Here is a 16,953-nt window from a genome sequence, read left to right on the forward strand (position 1 = left end):
TTTCTTTCCAAACTGATTTGGCAAAAAATCAGTTAAAACCATCAAAAAATCGGTCGAACTAGTGGTCCAATTCAATTAATAACCTGGTTCTCAAATTTTTTTTCTATTTTTTTCAAATATAATTTAAATTATCTAAATTGTAAAGTTTTCATTTATTAATAGGAACAAAAAAAAGCCACACGCCTAGTGTAAATACAAATATCATTCGCTTCTCTAAATGATTTTCATTCCTATCATCTTATCAATTTAGCATCAATGATTCCAACTTGCATAACTTGTTTTAATTTAGTTTTTCATTTTTTTTGCAAATCTAATATTTTTGAAACATTTTGTATAGTTGGCTGAATATAATCAAGAACTTAATTTCAATATTTTTGAAACTTATAGAAATATTAAATAGTTATGATATCATACTGATGTCAGCGGGTTTTGGAGAACGATCCGACCAATTCGATTAGTTGAAACCTGACTCAATGGCCTTGTTTGGCAGACAAGTTTTTTGCCAAGTTTGTTTGCTACAAGTTTTTTAAAAACTTTAACTATAGTAATTTCAAAAAACTTCTCAAAAATTTTAAACTATACACTTCAAAATATTCAAAAAAAAAAAACATATTTCAAAAAAAAATTTTAAAAACTTTTACAGTAAACTGCAGTAAACTTTTAAACAAATATCCAAAAAACTCACTTGCCAAACGGGGTCAATAGTTTAGCCGAGCCACTATTCTGTTCGAGATTAACAACATTGCTTTCCATGATGCAAAAGCAAATCCTAAATCTCCAAAAGCGGTAGCATCAAATATAGCATAATGTTAGTGTTTAGCTTAGCCATTTTACAGACAAGAACGCATTTTCAATGTCCAAGCGAACATCTGTAGCCTATCCAAATCCAACAAGGGTTATAATTCCTCCCAAGTAGAGCAGCAAACGAGCCGAGTCGAGTTGAGTTGAATTTTGACCTAATCGAGCCGAGCCTTAATTTATTTTTATTGAACTCGAACTCGAACTCGAGCTCGAGCTCGACTAGCTGACAATTTAAAACTCGAGTCGAGTTTGAGCTCGAAAAAATAAAAAATAATTATTTTATTTAAAAAATAAATAAATAAAATAATATTTTTTCTTAATAAATAATAAAATATTAAGAATATATATGTAATTTTACTAATAAAATAAAAAAAAAATATATATATATATATACTCAACCTCACGAGCCGGCTCGTGAGCTAACGAATTTAATATTTTGAGCGCGAGCAGCTCGATTTATTTGCAGCCCTGCTCCCAAGCAATCCCATTTCTGCTGTTCCTTTTTTTCCTCTCGTTTTCTCTTGAATCCTTCTCTTGTCTTTCTTCCATCCAAACCAGCCATGCATGTATTTGTGAGTAGGAGTGTTGGTCTAAAATTGCATAATGCAATCCCAGCTTAGCGCTTCAGTTAACAATATTATAGAAAAGCCTCTTGGCATCGTGCTCGTGTAATTATGTGGCCGGGTTGGGACTTGCAACATGGGGCCTCCGTAACCGACATAAAGACCCAGGTTCAACGTAAGTTCACCTTGATAAACCAACTTTGATTCCTTATCCTGGTTTACTTGGTTTTAAAGCCCTTTGTTTCGAATGGCCCATAGTTTTCGTAAATTTGTCTAATTTTCCTAGCCAAACTTTTTACAGAGATGCTACAGTCCTTTCTCAATTATTGTGCTTTGAATGTGGCCATGGTTGGAAATGAATAAAACGAAAACAAAGTCTATTGTCAAGAAATCCTGGTTGATAGATAACTTGCAAGTCTTTGCTAGGTCGAGGGCTTGTACTTTGCTCAGGTTATCTTGCATGAGATAACCATTGTTATTTTAGTCCAAGGGGAGACTCTTACCTTTATAATGGGAGAAAAGAGAAAGGGGAAGATTGAAAGGTCGAATCAGAAAATTCATGATTACTGGACTAATGTTTCTATCAATTAAATTAAATCTTGGAGATAAATGACATTTCTCTCTTCTAATGTTTTCTCAACCATGACATTTGAAGGAAAAAAACAAAGAAATATTAATTGCACTCCATTTATTTCATAATGGCTCCCTTGCTATCTTTTTTATTATATACTCCAAGGAATGAAAATTATATAATGAAAATGATTGTAGAACTGCTATTATAAAAAAAATGAAATGCGATCGGATTTGTTTGGATTGAGGATTATTTGCCAAAATTTATTTGCTTACATCATCATTACAATTTCCAACACGCCTTTTTATCTTTCCAATTACTTTTTTATCTCACATACATCACATCACAAAAAGTGCTACAGTAAAAATATTTCAAATAATTTACAATCCAAACCGAGCAGGCCAAGAACAAACCAATAAACTTCTTTAGTATCATTTTCGTTTCTATATAGTGCGTTTTATTGCAAATGCTTTGTATTAAGGTACCGAGTACCATTTTTTTGCTTAACATGATTGTCCTAATTTCTTTAGTCATATAAAGTCTAGTGTTGTTAAACTCAAACTAGAGCTACTGATTCGGTCAGTTGAACCGACAATGCCACCACTCCGGGTTGTTGCTAAAACCCGGAAGGTAAATGACTCGATCAAAACTCCGGTTGAACTCTCACTCTTTGCTCTTTTTTTTTCCCCCGTCAACTTGCCTGATTGCCATCACCAATCTACCATGGCTGCCAGGCTCTTAACAGCTTTAAAATCAAGTTTTGGAGAAAAAGAAAAGAAAAGAAAAGAAAAGAAGGGAGGATAGAGAGAGAGGATTCACATGCTTGTGTGTTTGTGTGAGCCTTGAATGAATGAAAGTCAAATATGAAACAACAGTGATGGGCCTAATGGCTGAGAAAGTATAAGGAAGGGATCAGGTTTATCTTATTCAATTTGCTTTTACTATCTTAATACTTTTTGATATTCTATTATGATCCTTTAGTTTTAGGAAACTGTAAATCCACCCATTGACATTTCTCTGTTATAAACTCATTAAATATTCCAACTTAAGGGAATTTTTTCATATTATTTTATTTTACATATAATTGAGATATAATTATGGCATTATTATTACGTCATTTGGTTCTTTGATTTTTTTTTTATCCTAATTCAACCATTGACCCCTAACCCTTGAATTTGATTGAGTCGTTACTTGATGCGAGTTTCAAAACATTGGTATAAATGAAATTCGCCTGTAAGTCTACTTAAATGACTCAAACTTTTTGCTTGAACCTGAAATGAACTGCAATAAATAGTCTTAATTGATATCCCACACACATCTCCTATAGCCATGGAACTGATTCAAAAGCAATTGCGAAACCCTCTCCCTTTCATGATATACAGTTGATTTGCATATCATATGTGGAAATGAATCCCACGATTTTGTTCTCTAGAAACGGAAATAATTCGTCCAAAAATTTGTCTAACTAATGTTCTATCTCTTATTCTGTCACTAGTACGTATATCTTTTAACGAGTCAAAAAATGACATTGGCAAGTACACGTGGAAGTAGCGTCCATTACCAGAAGTCCAGAAGTTGAAGCTAAATTGGCCAGAAACTGCTGAACTGATATGCACGTAAGGAGCCAACAGCCTCTTGGGCTGTTGGTTAAAGTCTTGGTTTGCCTTCCATCATACTTGTCACTTAATTGTGGCTGTCACCTTCGGGTGGCTTCTCTCGACAGGATTTTTCATCGACTATACTTCCATAAATTAGGTTAGAGTAGATTATACAACTGTTATATAACTGTTAGCATCGATTATACTCCCCCTCCCCCTTTCCCATCATACTCCCCCTTCCCCTAGATCATCTAAGTGTTAGTGCCATGTACATCTTTGTTGATGAAAGTTCAAATGCAACTCTAAGAAAATTTTAATCAAAGCCCAGAAAAGGAAAACGAGTAGCATGTACGAGAGGCCACTTTGGATTTTGCATTATGTGTAAATTCTGTGTACTTTCTGCTGCAAAAACTAATTAAGGGACTCTTTGATAAATCGGTACGAGGGATAGGAACGAGGGCTAGAGTTAATGATACTCATATTTATTGTTTGATAAATCACTAGATAAATTATTTGATGGGAATGAAAGTATTAGGTCTTATCTTTTATCATTCCCCACGTATGACTTGGGTTTCAATTCAATTAATTCTTTAATATAATGGAACTCATCCCACTTCCAAACCACACCCATAAGAGGGAATTATTATAACGTATAGTAGGGTCTAGGGATGCAAACCAGCCGAATCTTGACATAATTTTACAAAGTTCGAGCTCGAGCTTGAGTTGCTCAAAATGTCAAACTCGAGCTCGAGTTTAAAAAAATAAAATAAAATAATTATTTTATTTTTAAAAATAAATAAAATAATTATTTTTCTTAATAAATAATAAAATATTAGAGATGTTTATGTAATTTTACTATTAAAATAATAAAATAATATATATATAATCGAGTTCGAGCCAGCTCGCGAACTAACGAGTTTAGTATTTTTGAACTCGAATTCGACTTGGTCAACTCGATCTCGACTCGAGATCGATGTTGACTGAGTTCGACTCGAGTTTGGACTCGAGCCGCTTGCGAGCGGTTCGATTCGTTTGTAGCTTTAGTAGGGTCTATAATTCTAATTTCAATTATGATACCAAATCTAGAATCCGAACCAAAAAACTTCTAAATCTTATATATTATGAGTGTTATAAGGATGTGGTAACAATATATTTTAAGAAAGAAGGAAATGATAATAATGTAAATGAACCTTTTTTATGCATCATCTAATTTACACTGTACTTAAATATTACTTTCAGGAAAAAAATTTTAAGGCCTTTTAACCCAAAAACGTAATATTAGTCTCTACCAACTTGAGTGTGCGCATTGCTCTTACATTTACATCCTGCGGTTTGAATTGTACGTTGTCGGCCGAACAACTTGAATAAATGCATGTTTATGCTGCCAAATAAAGCTTCTGTCATTGCCACTTTCTTGGCTTTGCCAGTGATGAATCAAGGCCCCAACCTTGCAATAAAGATAGTGCAATACACCACTATGCATGGTGATTCGATTCATGGTCGTGTCAGTTCCATCATGTTAGAACACTCTTGGATAAAATGACCTATCACCCAAATTTAGTCACAACAAAAATAGCATTTATGGAGACAAAAATTATTCGTGATATTTTGTAGTCTTTAATTAGTCTAGGTGGTTGTAAATTCGAAGATTTTCTTTTAAAAAAATTTATTCAAACACCAGAAATACCAGGCATGACAGCTATTATTAATTTATATTTGGCTTATTTACATGAAAATGGAATGAAAAATCTTAAAAACATCTTCACTGCACTTGGGCTACTGCTTAACAATTAATTAAGAGGTTGACTAACTAGTTTTCAAATCTAAATTTGTTGGTTGAATTTAAGGAGAAATCGTTCAAAAAGTTCGTCACATTTCGCCAAATGAATTTTTTCGTCTTCACTTTTTAAATATTAATTTTATGTCCCTTACAAATTTAAATTAGTAAACTTTGGTCTCAACCTAAATTTTTGACTATTTTTTAACCGGAAATTACTGCATAATCCACATACAATCATTTTTTATGTACAAAAAAGTTAGATTCTACTTTTTTAGTAGCAAAAATAAATATCGATTGTGCGTCAGATGCCATTTTTTTAAAGAAAAAATGAATACGGTTCAAGTCAGATCCTTTTTTTTTAGGAGTAAACGTAAATATGGATCAAGTCATTTATTTAACTATAAATAAAATCTAACCATTTTTGCCCTTAAAAAATGACCATGGGTGGGTCTCTTAATGGATTTAGGATAAAAGTGGTCGAAAATCTAAATTAGAACTAAATTTTATCGACTTGATTTTATAAGGGACGTAAATTTTTCATTTTAAAAGTGAAGAATGAAAAAATTCATTTGATGAAATGCGAGAGACATTTTAAACTATTTTTCCTAAATTTAACACACATATTTGCTTAAATAAAACCGTTAAAAGTACCCCCGTCAATTGTAACGTGTCTTCTCAAGTATCATGTGCCTGTTGTGTTGGACTCTACGTATGTATCTATAAATTCAATTCGTCCCTATACTATCTTATATATATATATTATTTTTTTTAATTTTGTCACTTCGTAGAGGTAGTTTGCCTTTGATTGAATAGGACATCATGCATGACATAGTGCTTCGAAGTCTTTACAAAACTTTTATGTTTTCATCAATAGAAAGCTCTCCCTCTTAGGGTTCTTAGGGTAGTTGCGTTCGTAAAGTTCTCTACCCACACCAACTCAGGCATACTTGCTTTAAACCTCTAATAAATAGTCGTCTGCAGGACACAGGTCAAGTACTCGTCGAAGAAATGGAAAATTTTTATAGAGTATATGCTTACCATTTTTTCTTTTTAGGTAAACTGTTAACTTCTAATGAATGTTATAGCAGGAACAGGTCTCTAGTAGAACCAAGCTACTACTTACCAATCTGTAATCAACAAACACAAATTCAACTAGCCAAAACTGAGCAAGTAGACTAAATTTACAATTTCATAGTATACTTATCATCTGTAACAGAAGATTTACAGGTTTGATTTCATTTCTTTGAAAAACCAAAAAAAATTTAAAATATTTTGGGGTTCCCAAATTCAGAAAAAAAGACATGGATGTGCAAACTTCAACCCGAAAACGGAAAGAAAGAATGAAAATATGAATCTAATTATGGTCTTCTATTCCTCTGCCATTTGCATGAGAGAGCGATCGAGACCCTATCTACCCATTCATTGCATTATATATACTGCAATCAAAACTCCATGGCCAGTTGAGTATGAGTTGGTGAGTAAATGATCAACGAACATTGACAGTTATTGAATTGCCGGCAACTATGCTGAATTAATGTCTTCTCTTTAGCTTTCCTTTTCATTTACTCAGATATTTTTTTTTGGATTTATCATATACATCTAGCTGTTTTAGTCGTTGGTTATTGATTGGTATAGGGACTCATTCATTTCTTCCCTTTTCCATCGAAAATTACCTTAGAAAGATAATCATATCCATGTACAACTTAGCAGTGAGCCACTAGCTAGTTCCCTTGATCATGAATTCATTTTTTTTAAAAAAAGCATACAAAAGCAAAGTGGTACTTTTTCCCAAGCATCATTGTGTTCACGTACGAAGTTCTTGCAATCAAGATATATGTACAATTTCGTCTTAATTTTATGTTGTAATAGTTTTGTTAGTGCAGATAATGAAAACGAAAGCCGTTTGGACATGTAAAGAAGTTGGGTACGTAGTATAATAATTGTGTCTTATTTTGTGGCTTGCTAATAGAATTCCAAACTAGCTAGGTATGGTTGGAAGAAGGGTCAAAATTTCTCAGTAGCGCTACTTTTGAGTAGAAAACCTCAAAACTTCAATAACTTATTGCAGCATGTGATTTATTCTTGGAGAACAGGAAAAGGAGACTCATCCATAATTTCAAGAACAGACAATCTCTGTGTTCAGAACTTCAAATTATGCCTATCCTATTCATTTTTTGTCGGCCATAGTGATCAAAATGGCTTCGGTTAAATTCCAAGCTAGCTAGCAACTTGTGTGCGTTAATTAGGTGAAAGTAGTATTACTAATTAGTGAAGACACAAATTGAGTAGGTCTTTTTTGAGCTTTGAACAAATAATTAGGGCATTTGGTGTTTATAATTGAAAATGATACTATGACTTTTCATACAAATCATTTTGTCGTCAACCAGGTGCAACAACTCAAGTACTTGCTACTTAATAGGGCCCGAATCATGTGATATCAATTCCCTTGTAGTACAAGAGGATTTAAGAGCCTGAATGATTGGGTGAGAATTGCAAACCACCATTTTTTTTTTTTTTTTTTTTAGAATTTGAACATAAAACCTCTTATTTACAATTTCTCCTATCTTATCACCTAACTTCACTCGCAAACTGCAAAACGACCTTGATGGCCAAAAATTGACGATATGGCATTTCCAAACTTAACCGATCAAGCCTACATAGAGGGTGAAAAGACATTAATGAGTGTGTTTGGATTGACATGATTTGAAAAAAATAATTTGCTTCACAAATCTCAATCACCTTTTTATCTCACATATATCGCATCACAAAAAATGCTACAATAATTATCTCAAATAAACTCCTATCCAAACAAACTCATGCATTTATTGCTTTTTGTTCAGTTTTTCTTGTCCGTTAATTTGGAACGAAAATGGTAAGTTCCATCAGTAAAAGTTTATTTTTTTTTTGTAAAAAAAATGCCAAAAAAGGAAATGGATGCGGGTAATAGAAATTACTTTGCTTACATTGGCTGGAAAGTACGTCTCTGATGTTATATGCTCAACTTCTTTATAAACCTTTTTAAAGATAATTCTGCCTACTTTCTTAAAATGGAATATTTCTTTCTCAAAGAATGATAGTAGTATTACGTACCACACAGATAATTTCGCCGTGTAATACTTGTAAACCCAATTTTAATTGCTTCCTTTACATGTGTTTTCCATTTAATTTTTGAGGATACTAAACTTGATCTCATCTAAACTATCTTGCTAGTATTTTAAACTCCAATGTCCTAGTGTATTTAATTTCTTAGCATGTGGGATCTATTTAGGTTTAGGCATAATTTAACATTCCATCCCAGATAGTGTAAATGAAAGTTCTAATGGTTAATTCCACTTTGTCCCCCAAACTTTGGACGATTACCCACTTCAGTCCCTAAACTTCAAAATGGGACACTTAAGTCCCTAAACTTATAATACTTCCCAATTAAGGAAAATTATTGACAGAATCCTGAATGCCGTTGGTGGTCGAAGTGTCCCATTTTATAAGTTTAGGGACTTAAGTATCCCAATTTATAAGTTTTAGGGACTTAAGTGTCCCATTTTGAAGTTTAGAGGGTACAAAGTGGAATTAACCCAAGTTCTAACGACATAACAATGGTTATATTGCTCGCAATGGTATAAAACTTTAAACTCACCACTGAGCTTAAACCATGGACATGTGGTAGTTGAAGGAATTGAATTGCTTAGGATTTTGTAGATGTATGATAAGATTAGGAGGAGATGATATGATTAAATATGGAATAGGCCCTCAAATTGAGTAGCTGGAATACTACCCCACCTCATTTATTTTAATCACATGGCATCATTGCTCTCAAGTCTCCCCTTGTCTAGCTCAATAATTTCTTCTTAAATCTGTGCTGAACCACAAAGTATTTTTCGTATTTTGACTCAAATTTTGCTATTAAAAAACAATAAACTACGTTATTTATTGCATTTCACTGTGACCTATAAGAAATCCTCCTGTTTACCCTTGATATCGTTAGCTTAATGATCAACTGACATCTAAGCATATCAGCAGTAAAGTAATTTCGTTTTGGTTCCAATTGTACTACTTTTGAATAGTGGGAGGCATAGGAATTCGTACTACTTTTGATATAGTTTTGTCACATACTTTTTTGTTTTTAATATTTAAGGTGCATGTTCACCAAATACTACTATTAAAGTAGAACATTTACCGTCACACTTTTTTTTAATCAAAGGGTCTTTCTAACAGGTGAGCAATCGTTAAAATATATTTCAGGTATCGTATCTTTGGAAATGCAAGATTAATTAGAAAAAGTAAATAAATACAATGGAGGGTAGAAAAGATTAAATAGAAAAAAGTATATAAATGCAAAGGAATGTAATAATTGTTAGTATATGTGTGTGTGTGTATATATATATATATATATATATATATATATGGTAGGTTAGGTGAATTTTAGATGTATTAATGTGTGCCTAAAATGCACTCATTATAAAAACCCTTTATCAAAAAATAAAAAAGTCCGAATTATTTGAAATCGACACAATTTTCTGAAAATATAATGCTTCTAGACTTATGGGACAATTAAGAGTCCAAACATGAAATTCATGTACTCCAAAATTGCTGTAATATAATGCTTCTAGATTTATGGGACAATTAGTAGTCCAATCATGAAATTACTGTACTCCAAAATTGTTGTAGTATTTTTCTAGTGGCCGTTAACACATTTAAAATTCACATAACCTACCATATATATATATTTATTTACTAATAATTATCACCCTCCCTTGTATTTTTCTATATATTTTTTGCCATTAGTGCAGTTTTTTTCGTCAAGCAAATCGTATCGTATTAGACGATCTCCAACTAATTCATTAATAATATTAGCTTCTGTTTTATCAAAAAAAAGAAATCATAATGTTGTTTCCTCCTGTCAGACCAGAACAATCTGTAATACAGTATAGACAATCATTGGCTTCCCTTTTGTTTGCTGATTAAGATTTGTTAGGGACACTGAATCAGCAAATCATTGGCCAGTGTTACTAGCAAATCTGAAGATCTTGGAAAAAGACTTTGTAGTAGCAAATCAGACGTGTTAATCAGGAAAGCTTTTCAATTTTCTCTGAAAACCACGTTTAATTAGAGGGTCGTTTTTGGCCAAATCAAACACATGCAAGTTCTCCGTCAGTGCCTCAATCTAATAGTTTTTCTTTCAATAATCGATCACCCTCGAAAACTGATTAGTCACAACAAACATAGGGCTGCAGCGTAATGATTCAACAATTAAACTGACTCATAACGACAAGGAAAGCAGCCTAATGATTCAACCAGCAGGGATTGGAACAAACAACAAAAGGGCTTTGCTAGGTTCAAAAAAAACACACATAGGGTTTGTGTCAACTTGATGTAACTGGTTTGACTGGCAACTTGTTGCTCTCTCTCTCTCTCTGTGTCTTTTTTTTTTTTTTTTGCTTCTAAAACTGACTATTTTTTTTTAACTTGCACCTTTTTTTTGGTTGCTTGGAGAACCACAATTGTCCAATTTTAGAGGTTCTAACTGTGGCTAATTTTTTAAAAATTTTTGCAAAGTAATAAAGAATATAATTAATCCGACTTCTGGAGATAAATTAAGATTTCAAAACTAAAAGATTTAAGGTTAAAAGAAGTAGTAATAAAAGGGAAGTTTGCTTTGCCGGTTTCCCTTATCTTATCCCAATACATAAAATACAATTAATATCAACACAAAAATGACTGCTTTTTAATTAACGTATCAAGTGGTAAAAGTGTACAGTTTACAACAGCTTGAAATTCTTGTTTATATAGAGTAGACTCAAATTGGTCAGATTTTGTGATCAAAATAAGCATATATACTATTTTGACATTCATGACGGAATTCAACTGTCAATTTCCCATTCTTCCACGTAACCTTTTTTTTTTTTTTTTTTAAGGAGTAGATCTTATAATTTAAAAGGACAAACTCCCAAACAACACAAGTAATTATTTGGCAAGATTGATTAACAGAGTAACTCAACTATTCCTTTTTCTTTCAATCAAATTGGTAAATGTTTAAAAGGTGCATTATTTCTTGGGCTGTAGAAAGGCATATTGATTGCTGCCAAGTGCCAATAGCTCCATTTCCTGTTTCAGTGGTCCTTGAGTTCAAGTCCTACTCCTCCACCAGTACTGGTAGACGAGCAATTTATGAGGGTTCAATGATCTCTCAAGCAGAACTAATATTATATAAATCCCCCCAACCTTCACCACTGCAACCAGCTCACTGCAACTACTGCATTCTATCAGCTTCTTCTGCAAAGCTAGTCGCCATTTCTTTGCAGGACATTTTCCATCCAACAATGAGGCAATCGTTCTCGTTCAGCTCATCCATTTTTGTAGCTTTGCTACTAGTACTGGGTGTTGCCTCAATAACCCCTCGAGCTGATGCCCGAGCATTTTTCATTTTCGGTGACTCCCTAGTTGACAATGGCAACAACAACTATTTGCTCACCAGTGCCCGCGCCGATGCACCGCCCTATGGCATTGACTATCCGACTCACCGCCCGACTGGCCGTTTCTCAAATGGCCTGAATATACCTGATATCATTAGTACGTACTACTTGAGCTTCTACTTGATTGATTATTCACTATTGTATGTCATTCAGAGAGGCACCTCTAAGGTATCGTAAAGAACAAGTATGGTACCTTAGATGTTTAATGGGGTATGAAATTTCCCTTCTTTTGTTAGCAATACTGGCAATTGATGGTACGTTAGAAATTTATTGCATGGTACGTACTAATTACGTACTGTATTACCACTACATATGTTGAATAATGTTGACACATTATGCATATTTAGGTGAGCGAATGGGCATGCAATCCCCGTTGCCGTATTTAGCTCCAGAGAATACGGGGCAGCAGCTGCTTAATGGTGCCAACTTTGCTTCTGCAGGAGTCGGAATCCTTAATGACACTGGCTTTCAATTTGTACGTCTAGTTGTGGGACAAATCAGCTGATTTGGAACCCTTTCTTTTTCTTTTTTCCCTCTCTGGAACTGATAATGTGTATTTACTATGGCTTGGTGTAAAGACAAGGAAAGAAACAAAATTAACTACTTCTCTGCGTTCTGCAGATGAACATAATCCGCATTACCAAGCAGTTGGAGTATTACCAACAATTCCAGACCCGAGTGGGTAGCCTTATTGGAGAAGCACAGACCACACAACTTATTAATCAAGGACTCGTTCTCATCACTCTTGGTGGTAATGATTTCGTCAACAACTACTATTTGGTGCCCTTTTCAGCACGATCCCGCCAATTTGCCCTGCCTGATTACGTCCGCTATCTCATTTCCGAGTATCGCAAAATTCTGATGGTAACTTCTTTTGCTCTACTTTTGGCAGTTCCCTCTATTTGGGGGCATAATAAGGTTATTTCACAGGGCGGAATGGCAATAGCCCTAGCATTGACTAGAACAATTGAAGCTTCCTGACTTTAGCTAGCTTACTATTGCACCATATTTCAGTAGAATTTAAGTTCATGCAAACGTGAATGTTGTGGCAGTTGTTGAATGGTCATAAAATGCATGCCAAGTTGGTGCAGGCAACTGTGGGACAGAGGCATTTTGATGAGCTTTTACTTGACCATAAAAATTGACCGGTGGATGAGAATTTATATTAAAACTTGAAAGGGCTCTTTCCCTATTCGTAGCAGTACATGCATGTTTCTTATGGGAAACAGGAAAAAGTGACGGAGAGAAAGGCTGGAAATTATGGAGCTATTATTATTTGTTATTGTTCACAAAAGATGGATTGTGGACTCGTATTTTTCTGCACCCCACCTATCAAGATCCAAAATGAATGAATTATGTACTACTAGAATATTATAGTTTGGTTTTCATATTTGAGAGACCCATAAAGCCATTTTAACTTCACCATTGTGCAGAGGCTGTATGAATTGGGATCCAGGAAGGTCATTGTAACAGGTACAGGTCCAATAGGTTGTGTACCAGCTGAATTGGCCCAGAGAAGTAGAAATGGTGAATGCTCAGCTGAATTGCAACATGCTGCTTCTTTGTTCAACCCACAATTGGCACAACTGATAAGTGATATAAACAGTGAACTTGGATCTAATGTGTTTATGGCTGCAAATACCATGGCAATGCACATGGACTTTGTCTCTAATCCTCAGGCATTTGGTAAGTCAAAACTCAATAATATAAGCATTAGTACCTCTCAGTTACATCTTGCAGTACGTGCTTCTCTGGTTCAGGCAACTTTATGAGAGAGTTAAATTCTCAACCACTTGAAATAGAGCCAGCTAATGGTAAACATGATTGCCAAGGCTAAAGAATTGCCAGACATTTATGGCAAGTATGGGAAATAATCGAGGACCACTTGGATAAAATATGGTAGGGAGGTATCACACATTGATGGCAATACTCCTCCTAGCCTTTACGAGATTTACTAAATTGGTCCCTCTTGAGGGTAAAAAAGAAAGGGTGGCCTAAAATCTTGCCCATGGACATTAACTAACACAGTTTGTAGCATTACCTTCTACCGAGAAGATTGGTAGCCATATCTAGTTATAAACAGAAGAGTAAATTGAAGAGAACAGCAATGGCGTATAATATATCTCTGATCTGACAAATTTTTGCAGGATTTGTTACATCAAAGATAGCATGTTGTGGACAAGGTCCATACAATGGCATTGGCCTTTGCACACCCTTATCCAACTTGTGCCCCAACAGAGACATCTATGCATTCTGGGATCCATTCCATCCCTCAGAGAGGGCCAACAGGATCATTGTTCAGCAGATATTCTCAGGCTCCCCCCAATACATGCAACCAATGAATCTCAGTGCTGCACTGGCAATGGACACCAGCAGGACCTAAAACTGAATTATTACAATGTTCTGTCTCCTGTGGTTTGTTTTGTTTAGTCAGAGCACCTGTGGCTGTGTATGCTGTTTTTCTTTTCCTTTTTCTATTTTTTACCAGTTACTATAGTGGTATATCACAACATTGGAGTGTAATTTTGAAAATTCTACATTAATGAAGTAATAAATTGATATAAAATAGCCCTGACTCATAAATTCATTAATTAACACTGGTTTTTTTTTTAACACTGTGGTTGAGAGTGAAAGTTGAATATCTACCTTTGTATATTAAAAGAAAGAGATGTTACTGTAGTTTGGTTAGTCAAAAGTCATAAATAGCTCCCCTCCCAATTCTTCTCTTCTTCCTCTTTCTGCCTCTGCATTCAACCCTTATCTCCCTCTTTTTTCTTCATCTTTGTTTTTTTCCCTTCAATTTTTTCTTTATAATTAATACACTGTTGACCCACGGAGAGATATCGCAACAATCAACTGATTTATACAGTCACTTTTTCTTCCATCAATTTTAACTCTCTAATTCAATATTTTGCTTTTTCCCTTTTTCTTTTCTTCCATCCTAATTTTTCTCAACCTGATTCCTTCTAGTACTACTAACTAGGGAAAGAAATAGGTTGGATGGTATCGGGGAAGGGAATGTAAGTGAAAGGTGCTGAATTCAGGATCTTCCACTTACACAAAAAAAAATTAATATAAAAAAATTGGTTATAGTAATCAACCAATCCAGAATTTTAAGAAAAATATTTTTAAAAAAAGGAAAGTTAGAATGTACCAGCACATGCAAAGGAATGGCCTCCAACTGATTTAATAATAGTGCCCAATTGACAGCACAATATTATGGTTTCCTGTCATTGAAAGTTCCATGATCCTAATGAGAATGCCAGAAAGGTGTAAATGGAATCTCAGGTACTAATTGAAGAGGTCTATGGGACACATTGAAGAGAGGTAGAGGAGAAAATTAATATTGGTTCAAGAGAAAAGAACAGTTAGTTGGATGGTGTTGAAGACAGTAATTCCTGCTTACACAACCTTAGCTGTTTAAAACTATGAAGAGGAGAAATAACAGAATACATGCAGTTAGCTATAATGAATTGCACAAGGCCATGCAGTTGAGAATTGCAGAAGAAATATATATATATATATATATATGTATGTATGTATGTATATGTATGTGTGTGTGTGTGTTGGTAACGAATTAACGTTTGTATTACTAATGGGCTGAGTTAGTTTATCAAACTTTATTAAGATTTTGCCATTTACAATCATAGGGGTGATTAGGAGATAATTATGCTTAATTTGGTGGACTAATCTTTTATTAGCCTGTATATAAGCAGAATCTGTGTCAGAATGTTTGAATATTCTTGACAGCGATGATAATTTTTTTGGTTTCTTAGCGGACTCTATTTTGTGTGAACTGCGATTTGGGACATATAATTACTTGCATGATTTGTCAAGACCAGAGGGGGGAAAAATATATATTTTCTTGACAATATTTGGATTCATATATGCCAACAACCAGTGGATTAATTTGAGCGGCCTGTTTTGGTGGGCTTGAGCGCGGTTTGACCGCCAATTTCTCCCTTAATGGGTTTCGTTGAAGCCACTCAGAGTTTCTTTTGCTTACAGTTTGGGCCTAAAAGCCCACCCAATAGCTAGAGGGATAATTCGCTTTTTCTTAGGACGGAAACGAGTATAGATGAATCCAACATCCTACTATTCAAACTTGATTATTTTAACGAATTTAAAATTTTGTTTAATTTGACTTGTTTACTTCTCGAATTAAATTCAAATGAGTTTTTATCGAGTATAACTCCGACAGATTGTACTTTTTACATGTAAATTTTACATATATGCTAATCGAACTAAACTCGAGCCGAATTTGAAAATATATCAAATGTAAGATTTAATTAGTTGATGAACAAAACTCGAACGGACTTGAACGCAATTTGAGTATCGAGTAGTTTGATTTATTTTTCAGTGCTACTTTTACTCCGTAAGCTTTTTCATTTTTTTTAACATCATTATTTGTAATGCATGCGCAATTACGGAATCAGTAGCATAGGGGTGATTTGTGCACTCTTAAAAAATTAAGGCTCCGAGTCTTAATTTATTTATGGCGGAGGAGCTAGGATAAGTAGTCAATTCCATGATTAACAGATGGGTAATATACCATCCATATTGTAGGAGCATGGCGAAGTACTATACTAGTAACTAGTCTAGACATGAATATTAGTAGTATAAGTTAAAGATTCTAGTGGTCCTCTGATTCCAGCATTTCAGGAAACTTATTAGTGAAAAAACTTTCTTGGAAGCTAAATGCTTCCCTGTAATTTGAGATAAATGTTGGAATTCACCCTGTACTTTCCTATCTATGGACCAGCCGGCTGGGATTGACCCTTTCCCATCATGTGTGTCCATTTATCTTCATATCTTGAAATCTGTTAATATTGCTGAATCGAGATTGAAAGGCGCCTCCCAGTTAATTATTTGGTTTCCTCTACTCTAGTTTCAAAAACAGTTGCCAACTATGGCTTGCCTTGGACAGTACCACTATTGAAATGGAGACGAAGGACACGATCTTGTTCTTCAGTCATTTCCAGTTCAAGCTCCCTTGTCGTTCACTACTCTGCTATTTACGCTAGAATTGAGACATGCAGTCTCCGATGCATTGATTTCCAAGTCCATCAGTGGTGATCATTCACATACTCCGCTTGAAATCAATCAAATTGAAAAGCAAGTTCATGAATGGCGATTCACAGGCAGAAAGTGATTTGGAAGGAACTACCAC

At 34.4% G+C, this 16,953-nt stretch overlaps 1 protein-coding gene across 1 annotated transcript; it reads left to right on the forward strand.

Moving 5' to 3' along the window:
• Positions 1-11,303: 11,303 nt before the first annotated feature.
• LOC140014864 (GDSL esterase/lipase At5g33370-like) lies at positions 11,304-14,349 on the forward strand. The gene is made up of 5 exons (XM_072066491.1): positions 11,304-11,880; positions 12,131-12,258; positions 12,405-12,647; positions 13,217-13,469; positions 13,931-14,349. The coding sequence occupies exons 1-5, from the start codon at positions 11,340-11,342 to the stop codon at positions 14,164-14,166; spliced, it is 1,401 nt and encodes a 466-aa protein (XP_071922592.1). The 5' UTR covers positions 11,304-11,339; the 3' UTR covers positions 14,167-14,349.
• The last annotated feature ends 2,604 nt before the right edge of the window (positions 14,350-16,953 follow it).

The sequence above is a fragment of the Coffea arabica genome, chromosome 9e (genome assembly GCF_036785885.1).
Source record: "Coffea arabica cultivar ET-39 chromosome 9e, Coffea Arabica ET-39 HiFi, whole genome shotgun sequence".
NCBI lineage: Eukaryota > Viridiplantae > Streptophyta > Magnoliopsida > Gentianales > Rubiaceae > Coffea > Coffea arabica.